We start from the raw sequence: 10,174 nt of genomic DNA, 5'->3' as shown, positions 1-10,174 counted from the left end.
GTAACATACCGATGACAAAGGGAACAACGTATGTTGTTATGCGGTTTGACCGATAAAAATCTTCGTAGAATATGTGGGAGCCAATATGAGCATCCAGGGTCCGCTATTGGTTATTGACCGGAGACGTGTCTCGGTCATGTCTACATTGTTCTCGAACCCGTAGGGTCCGCACGCTTAAGGTTTCATGACAGTTATATTATGAGTTTATGAGTTTTGATGTACCGAAGGAGTTCGGAGTCCCGAATGAGATCGGGGACATGACGAGGAGTCTCGAAATGGTCGAGACGTAAAGATCGATATATTGGACGACTATATTCGAACATCGGAAAGGTTCCGGGTGATTTGGGTATTTTTCGGAGTACCGGAGAGTTACGGGAATACGTATTGGGCCTTATTGGGCCATACGGGAAAGAAGGAAAAGGGCCTCAAGGGTGGCCGCACCCCTCCCCTTGGTCTGGTCCGAATTGGACTAGGGAAGGGGGGCGCCCCCTTCCTTCCTTCTCCTTTTCCCTTCCCTTTCCTTCCCTCCTACTCCTACTACTTGGAAGGGCTCCTAGTTCTACTAGGAAAGGGGGAATCCTACTCCTGGTGGGAGTAGGACTCCCCCAGGGCACGCCATAGAGAGGGCCGGCCCCTCCCCTCCTCCACTCCTTTATATACGTGGCCAGGGGGCACCCCATAGACACACAAATTGATCTTCGTGATCGTTCTCTTAGCCGTGTGCGGTGCCCCCCTCCACCATAATCCTCGATAATATTGTAGCGGCGCTTAGGCGAAGCCCTGCGACGGTAGAACATCAAGATCATCACCACGCCGTCGTGTTGACGGAACTCTTCCCCGACACTTTGCTGGATCGGAGTCCGGGGATCGTCATCGAGCTGAACGTGTGCTAGAACTCGGAGGTGCCGTAGTTTCGGTGCTTGATCGGTCGGTCCGTGAAGACGTATGACTACATCAACCGCATTGTGCTAACGCTTCCGCTTCCGGCCTACGAGGGTACGTAGACAACACTCTCCCCTCTCGTTGCTATGCATCACCATGATCTTGCGTGTGCGTAGGAATTTTTTTGAAATTACTACGTTCCCCAACAGTGGCATCCGAGCCTAGGTTTTATGCGTTGATGTTATATGCACGAGTAGAACACAAGTGAGTTGTGGGCGATATAAGTCATACTGCTTACCAGCATGTCACACTTTGGTTCGGCGGTATTGTTGGATGAAGCGGCCCGGACCGACATTACGCGTACGCTTACGCGAGACTGGTTCTACCGACGTGCTTTGCACACAGGTGGCTGGCGGGTGTCAGTTTCTCCAACTTTAGTTGAACCGAGTGTTGCTACGCCCGGTCCTTGCGAAGGTTAAAACAGCACCAACTTGACAAACTATCATTGTGGTTTTGATTCGTAGGTAAGAACGGTTCTTGCTAAGCCCGTAGCAGCCACGTAAAACTTGCAACAATAAAGTAGAGGATGTCTAACTTGTTTTTGTAGGGCATGTTGTGATGTGATATGGTCAAGACGTGATGAGATATATGTTGTTGTATAAGATGATCATGTTTTGTTGAAGTTATCGGCAACTGGCAGAAGCCTTATGGTTGTCTCTTTATTGCATAAGATGCAAGCACCAAATAATTGCTTTACTTTATCGCTATGCGATAGCAATAGTTGCATAAGCAGTAGTTGGCAAGACGACCATGTGACGACACATTGATATAGATCAAGATGATGGAGATCATGGTGTCATGCCGGTGACGATGGAAATCATGACGATACTTTGGAGATGGAGATCAAAGGCACAAGATGATGATGACCATATCATGTCACATATTTTGATTGCATGTGATGTTTATCTTTTATACATCTTATTTTGCTTAGTTCGACGATAGCTTTATAAGATGATCTCTCACTAATTATCAAGGTACAAGTGTTCTCCCTGAGTATGCATCGTTGCGAAAGTTCTTCGTGCTGAGACACCACGTGATGATCGGGTGTGATAGGCTCTACGTTCAAATACAACGGGTGCAAAACAGTTGCACACGCGGAATACTCAGGTTAAACTTGACGAGCCTAGCATATAACAGATATGGCCTCGAAACACGGAGACCGAAAGGTCGAGCGTGAATCATATAGTAGATATGATCAACATAGTGATGTTCACCATTGAAACTACTCCATCTCACGTGATGATCGTACATGGTTTAGTTGATTTGGATCACGTGATCACTTAGAGGATTAGAGGGATGTCTATCTAAGTGGGAGTTCTTAAGTAATATGATTAATTGAACTTTAATTTATCATGAACTTAGTCCTGGTAGTGTTAGCATATCTATGTTGCAGATCAATAGCTCGCGTTTAGCTCCCCTGTTTTATTTTTGATATGTTCCTAGAGAAAACTAACTTGAAAGATGTTAGTAGCAATGATGCAGATTGGATCCGTGATCTGAGGTTTATCCTCATTGCTGCACAGAAAAATTATGTCTTTGATGCACCGCTAGGTGACACACCTATTGCAGGAGCAGATGCAGATGTTATGAACATTTGGCTAGCTCAATATGATGACTACTTGATAGTTTAGTGCACCATGCTTAAACGGCTTAGAATCGGGACTTCAAAGACGTTTTGAACGTCATGGACCATATGAGATGTTCCAGGAGTTGAAGTTAATATTTCAAGAAAATACCCGAGTTGAGAGATATGAAGTCTCCAACAAGTTCTATAGCTAAAAGATGGAGGAGAATAGCTCAAGCAGTGAGCATGTGCTCAGATTGTCTGGGTACTACAATCGCTTGAATCAAGTGGGAGTTAATCTTTCAGATAAAATAGTGATTGACAGAACTCTCTAGTCACCATCACCAAGTTAGTAGAACTTCGTGATGAACTAGGATATGCAAGGGATAAACGGAAACGATCCCCAAGCTCTTCGTAATGCTGAAATCGACGAAGGTAGAAATCAAGAAAAATATCAAGTGTTGATGGTAGACAAGACCACTAGTTTCAAGAAAAGGGCAAAGGGAAGAAGGGGAACTTCAAGAAGAACGGCAAGCAAGTTGCTGCTCAAGTGAAGAAGCCCAAGTCTGGTCCTAAGCCTGAGACTAAGTGCTTCTACTGCAAAGGGACTGGTCACTGGAAGCGGAACTGCCCCAAGTATTTGGCGGATAAGAAGGATGGCAAAGTGAACAAAGGTATATTTGATATACAGATTATGATGTGTATTTTACTAGTGTTCGTAGCAACCCCTTGGTATTTGATACTGGTTCAGTTGCTAAGAGTAGTAACTCGAAACGGGAGTTGCAGAATGAACATAGACTAGTTAAGGGTGAAGTGACGATGTGTGTTGGAAGTGGTTCCAAGATTGATATGATCATCATCGCACACTCCCTATACTTTTGGGATTAGTGCTGAACCTAAATAAGTGTTATTTGGTGTTTGCGTTGAGCATGAATATGATCTAATCATGTTTATTGCAATACGGTTATTCATTTAAGTAAGAGAATAAATTGTTGTTCTGTTTACATGAATAAAATCTTATATGGTTACACACCCAATGAAAATGGTTCGTTGGATCTCGATCGTAGTGATACACATATTCATAATATTGAAACCAAAAGATGCAAAGTTAGTAATGATAGTGCAACTTACTTGTGGCACTGCCGTTTAGGTCATATTGGTGTAAAGCGCATGAAGAAACTCCATGCTGATGGGCTTTTGGAATCACTTGATTACGAATCAGTTGATGCTTGCGAACCATGCCTCATGGGCAAGATGACTAAGACTCCGTTCTCTGGAACAATGGAGCGAGCAACATATTTGTTGGAAATCATACATACTGATGTATGTCGTCCGATGAATATTGAGACTCGCGGCAGGTATCATTATTTTCTGATCTTCACAGATGATTTGAGCAGATATGAGTATATCTACTTGATGAAACACAAGTCTGAAACATTTGAAAAGTTCAAAGAATTTCAGAGTAAAGTGGAGAATCATCGTAACAAAAATAAAAGTTTCTATGATATGATCGCATAAGTAAAATATTTGAGTTACGAGTTTTGCCTTCAGTTAAAATCAATGTGAAATAGTTTCACTACTCACGCCACCTGGAACACCACAGTGTAATGGTGTGTCCGAACGTCATAACCGTACTTTATTAGATATGGTACGATCTATGATGTCTCTTATCGATCTACCACTATCGTTTTGGGGTTATGCATTAGAGACAGCTGCATTCACGTTAAATAGGGCACCATCTAAATCTGTTGAGACAACACAGTATGAACTATGGTTTGGCAAGAAACCTAAGCTGTCGTTTCTTAAAGTTTGAGGTTGCAATGCTTATGTGAAAAAGTTTCAACCTGATAAGCTCAAACGCAAATCGGAGAAGTGCGTCTTCATAGGATACCCAAAAGAAAATGTTGGGTACACCTTCTATCACAGATCCGAAGGCAAGATATTCGTTGCTGAGAATGGATCCTTTCTAAAGAAGAAGTTTCTTTCGAAAGAAGTGAGTGGGAGGAAAGTAGAACTTGATGAGGTAACTGTACCTGCTCCCTTATTGGAAAGTAGTTCATCACAGAAATTTGTTCCTGTGACTACTACACCAATTAGTGAGGAAGCTAATGATGATGATCATGTAACTTCAGATCAAGTTACTACTGAACCTCGTAGGTAAACCAGAGTGAGCTCCGCACCAGAATGGTACGGTAATCCTGTTCTGGAGGTCATGTTACTTGACCATGACGAGCCTACAAACTATGAGGAAGCGATGATGAGCCCAGATTTCGCGAAATGCCTTGAGGCCATGAAATCTGAGATGAGATCCATGTATGAGAACAAAGCATGGACTTTGATTGACTTGCCCAAAGATCGGCGAGTCATTGAGATTAAATGGATCTTCAAGAGGAAGACGGACGTTGATAGTAGTGTTACTATCTACAAAGCTAGAATTGTCGCAAAAGGTTTTCAACGAGTTCAAGGTGTTGACTACGATGAGAGTTTCTCACTCGTATCTATGCTTAAGTCTGTCCGAATCATGTTAGCAATTGCCACATTTTATGAAATCTGGCAAATGGATAAACAAAACTGCATTCCTTAATGGATTTATTAAAGAAGAGTTGTATATGATGCAACCAGAAGGTTTTGTCAATCCTAAAGGTGCTAACAAAATATGCATGCTCCAGTGATCCATCTATGGACTGGTGCAAGCATCTCGGAGTTGGAATATACGTTTTGATAAGTTAATCAAAGCATATAGTTTTATACAGACTTGCGGTGAAACCTGTATTTACAAGAAAGTGAGTGGGAGCACTACATCATTTCTGATAAGTATATGTGAATGACATATTGTTGATCGGAGATAATGTAAAATTATTCTGCAAAGCATAAAGGAGTGTTTGAAAGGAGTTTTTCAAATAAAGACCTCGGTGAAGCTGCTTACATATTGAGCATCAAGATCTATAGAGATAGATCAAGACGCTTGATATGTTTTTCAATGAGTACATACCTTGAAAAGATTTTGAAGTAGTTCAAAATGGAACAGTCAAAGAAAGAGTTCTTGCCTGTGTTACAAGGTGTGAAACTGAGTAAGACTCAAAGCCCGACCACGGCAGAAGATAGAAAGAGAATGAAACTCATTCCCTATGCCTTGGCCATAGATTCTATAAAATATGCCATGCTGTGTACCAGATCTATTGTATACCCTACACTGTTTTTGGCAAGAGAGTACAATAGTGATCTAGGAGTAGATCACTGGACAGCGGTCAAAATTATCCTTAGTGGAATGAGGATATGTTTCTCGATTATGGAGGTGACAAAAAGGTTCGTCGTAAAGGGTTACGTCGATGCAAATTTTGACACTGATCCAGATGATTCTAAATCTCAATCTGGATATATATTGAAAGTGTGAGCAATTAGCTAGAGTAGCTCCGTGCAGAGCATTGTTGACATAGAAATTTGCAAAATACTTACGGATCTGAATATGGTAGACCCGTTGACTAAACTTCTCTCACAAGCAAAACATGATCACACCTTAGTACCTTTTGGGTATTAATCACATAGCGACGTGAACTAGATTGACTCTAGTAAACCCTTTGGGTGTTGGTCACATGTCGATGTGAACTATGGGTGTTAATCACATGGTGATGTGAACTATTGGTATTAGATCACATGACGATGTGAACTAGATTATTGAATCTAGTGCAAGTGGGAGACTGAAAGAAATATGCCCTAAAGGCAATAATAAAGTTATTATTTATTTCCTTATATCATAATAAATGTTTATTATTCATGCTAGAATTGTATTAACCGGAAACATAATACATGTGTGAATACATAGACAAACAGAGTGTCACTAGTATCACTACTAGGAAAAAGGCTACTAGCAGCGCGGGTAAAATGGCTACTAGCAGCGCGGGTACCCGCGCTACTAGTATTGCGCTACAGCTAATAGTTAGTAGTAGCGCGGGGTAAACTCGCGCTACTAATAACATTTTACTAGTAGCGCGGATGTCGCCCGCGCTACTACTAACGAAATAGTAGTATCGCGTCTATAGTACCACACGCTACTAGTATCCTGAATACTAGTAGCGCTCCATTTCACCCCACGCTACTACTAACTAATTAGGAATTAAAAAAAATCCATCAATTCCATTTTATGCATACAATTCTAACAACTAAAACAAGCCCAGATTTATAATAAACTAGCAGCATTACACATCATTCCAAATCGAAGATTTATAGTAAACCAGGAGCATTAGAGCATATACATACATCTACACTTATTGCCTAGTCACTTATTCCCAGCTAGTGCAAACACAGTTGAAAGCAAACAAAAATGCATAAAAACACCAAACAGTGGTATTCTATCCCTCCAAATGATTTGCTCCCTCTCCATCCTTGCAATCATCATCTTCTCACTTATGTGCTTCTCCCATTTATGAATCCAAGATTTCTGTAAAGAGCAAAGAACAAATTAAATTAAATTTCAGCAGACATATATTTCCTTGCATGTTGTGTTGTACAGTAGCTACGGGAATAAATATACGAAGAGAAAAAAGTGAGTGATTTCTATTAACAAGAGATCGCCTATGTAATAGCTAGAAACAAATGAACCTGCTGCACCAACTCATATCATGTCTTACATTGATATTCTCCACGTGTTACACATATACACCATCAACTATTTGTCATAAAGTATTTGTCAATGACTAATTGGATTCTTTAAACTTCTAGGGGAAAGAAAGATGCCATGGCCTTGCTCGCTGCTAACATGAATGGATGAAAAGGACATGCTTTGGAGTCTGGAGTACTTTGGAATGAATTTGAGAGTGTCACTTCCTGGATGCCACCATTTATTTTCAGTAATGTAACTGCAGTAATGGATGATCTCACTAACCTCTGTAACTTTCTTTGACTGCCGATTATAAGGGTTGTCGTCAGTTTTAAACATTTCCATCTGAGATGGGCTTAAGCCATAGAGGAATTGAGGAATGTTCTTGTAATTATCCATTACTGCAAGAAGGTTAAAAATAAAGCTTGAAGCCACTATAACCGGACCGTGAAACATGTGAATGGAATTACAAATCATAATAATAAATATTTCGTCTAGGCAAATTAATGAAGTATAGGATCCTGATTTCTCAACGAATTTAAGCATGTGAGATTCAGATCACAAACATTTTGTTTCTCAATGAATTTAAGCATGTATTAGACACAAGCACAACTTTTGCCAATCAGTGATGTGAAAATAAAAACGAGGAGCAGAGCATTTACCTGAGAATCTGAAGACGCAGTCCCCTGTATTCTCTTCCTCTCCTCCTTAGAAATCAACGATTCCACCAGAACATAGACCTGCAACCAGTGGCCAAGCGTGACAAGCAACTAAGAAGGGGTCATTTTTTAAAATGAATGCAAAAAAGGATGTGCAACTCACAACATGTTGTGCTGATAGTTGTTCTTGTTCAACACTTTCTTTGCCTCTCTTTCATTTGTAAAAGGACTGCATGTTCTACTATTTCAAAAAAAATGTTACTTCTCTAAATCAGGACATGGCTGACTGCACAGTACTGTGACTGACCGCTTGACAGATTTAACACCTTAATCAAGTTACTTTAATTTGTACAAACAGGTTAACCCCATGGCAATGGAAATTTACATGGCACGCAAACACATGGTTGAATGACTTAACATCTGATAATCTTAATCTTAATCAAGTTCACAAGGCAATCAAAATCTGCACATCATCAGACAAGTGAGAACACTCGTCGGAATACCACTTTATCACTTGTCAGAACTGAACATTGCTTGCTCCTTCGGCAGCAGCCAACAGTTTACCGTTTGTCTGTTCATTGGCGCTCATCGCATTATGCGCTGGCCCTGAGGGTAGCGCACATCATGAGAAGGGGCATAATGCACATCACGAGAACTCTGCGCTCCTCCAGTTTTTACTAAAATATGTGCTCGTTAGACAGGCAAAAAAAGTGGCACAGATAATCAAAGTGCGCGTATACGAGTGCAGTGAAATGTGGCAATGGCAATATCAGCAACAGCAGCACTATTACTAGTGCCTGCTGTACTATCTTAATTAACAGTAATTTCACAGTGGCTTAATGAATTAAGACATGCACCACTCCCTCACTATTGCTACATATCTGTACTTACTAGGGTATGAATTATGTGCATGAGCATACCTTGGTTTTGCATCGTGTCTATATATCATGGGAAATAATCTCATCAGAATAAACCTCCCTAATTCCCTCTACAGGAAAGTCACTCCACTGTATCTCTAGTTTCAGTGTTTCACCACCGAATACAGATAATTGAGACCTGCAAAAGCCAACAAAAATTAGGACTCTACCATGAGAAATAATTTCTCAACAAACACTCCAGTTTCTTTTTCAAACTGATTCACAATGCAGTAGATGCAGCAGACGCAGCGGGCTGGCGTGCAGCGGCGATTCGCAGCCGGCGGGCTGCCGAAGCCTTGATGTAGCAGGATAGCAGCCGAGAACGGGAATTAGGATTTGGGGAAAAGACATAGAACTAAATCACCATTGACATTCAGAACCGGGCGCCAGAAGAACTACCAAACAGAATCAGAACAGAGGGAAGACGCATACCTACTGCATCTCGATGAGGCGTATCAGCTCCGCCATCACCCGTCCCCGCCGCTCCCGCACCTTCTCCAGCTCCTCTGCCAGCGACACCTTCTTCTCAATCGCCACCGCCGCCGCCCTGCTCTCCGCGTCAACCCTGGCAGCATACGACCTCACCGACGGCGGCGACGCGGCAGCCGCCGGTGCCTTCGCCTTCGATTTGGCAAGGACGGCGCCGCCCAAGGACAGGGAGGCCGCCGCGTTGCCGTCCCTCGGCTGCAGGGGGCAGCGGCGCGAGACGGGGAGCGGCGGGCGCGCGGCCGCCGGCGTGGCGCAGGCGGCGGGGGGCATGGGGGCGGACGGACGGAGGAGAGGAGGTGGAAGGGAGGCCGGCGGCGAGTGGGTTGGGAGAGAAGAGGAGGTTGGGGATCTGGATCGGGTCGCGTGTTTTTTTTTCGACAGACGGGGGGTGGGTGGTGTGGGACAGTTGGTGGGGTGGGAGCGTGGATCGGACCGGGATGGGCACGCTTAGTAGTAGCGTGGGGGTCTTATCTGCGCTACTACTACTTACTTAGTAGTAGCGCCGATTTTATATCCCTTGCTACTACTATCACCTATCCCGGGGGTATTGTTGGAGACCATTTAGTAGCAGCGCAGGTTTATACCCCTCGCTACTACTATCAACTTAGTAGTAGTGCGGTTTTTATACCCCTCGCTACTACTAATTAGCAGTAGGGCCCAATTTTAAACCGCGCTACTGATAAACTTCTGTATATAAGGTTTTCACTAGTAGTGTATGCCTCTACTTGACTAGCTCATTGATCAAAGATGGTTATGTTTTCTAACCATAGACATGAATTGGCATTTGATTAACGGGATCACATCATTAGGAGAATTATGTGATTGACTTGACCCATTCCGTTAGCATAGCACTTGATCGTTTAGTTTGTTGCTATTGCTTTCTTCATGACTTATACATGTTCCTATGACTATGAGATTATGCAACTCCCATTTATCGAAGGAACACTTTGTGTGCTACCAAACGTCACAACGTAACTGGGTGATTATAAAGGTGCTCTACAGGTGT

General features: G+C 42.5%; 1 protein-coding gene across 11 annotated transcripts; it reads right to left on the bottom strand.

The window, feature by feature from the left end:
• Positions 1-6,620: 6,620 nt before the first annotated feature.
• LOC125510128 (uncharacterized) lies at positions 6,621-9,564 on the bottom strand. Of its 11 annotated transcripts, none has more exons than XM_087521441.1 (6): positions 9,116-9,564; positions 8,683-8,818; positions 7,926-8,003; positions 7,766-7,843; positions 7,389-7,504; positions 6,621-6,944 (listed from the first exon to the last, which is right to left on the bottom strand). In XM_087521441.1, the coding sequence occupies exons 1-2, from the start codon at positions 9,436-9,438 to the stop codon at positions 8,701-8,703; spliced, it is 441 nt and encodes a 146-aa protein (XP_087377567.1). In that variant the 5' UTR covers positions 9,439-9,564; the 3' UTR covers positions 6,621-6,944; positions 7,389-7,504; positions 7,766-7,843; positions 7,926-8,003; positions 8,683-8,700. The 11 variants fall into 11 exon arrangements, with proteins under 11 accessions (XP_087377567.1, XP_087377566.1, XP_087377561.1 ...); XM_087521440.1 differs by having other exon boundaries at positions 7,926-8,000; XM_087521435.1 differs by having other exon boundaries at positions 7,926-8,818.
• Between the last annotated feature and the right edge of the window lie 610 nt (positions 9,565-10,174).

Source organism: Triticum urartu, chromosome 5A (assembly GCF_056163025.1).
Source record: "Triticum urartu cultivar PI428250 chromosome 5A, HENAU_Tu73, whole genome shotgun sequence".
Lineage (NCBI taxonomy): Eukaryota > Viridiplantae > Streptophyta > Magnoliopsida > Poales > Poaceae > Triticum > Triticum urartu.
This window is presented reverse-complemented; position numbering and strand designations above follow the sequence as displayed.

Bases quoted from the DNA above. Each gene is read 5' to 3' on its own strand.
- LOC125510128 (XM_087521434.1), bottom strand. From the start codon at position 9,438: ATGCCCCCCGCCGCCTGCGCCACGCCGGCGGCCGCGCGCCCGCCGCTC. The intron at 8,819-9,115 runs GTAGGTATGCGT...TGGCTTTTGCAG, and splicing joins ATACGCCTCATCGAGATGCA to GTCTCAATTATCTGTATTCG.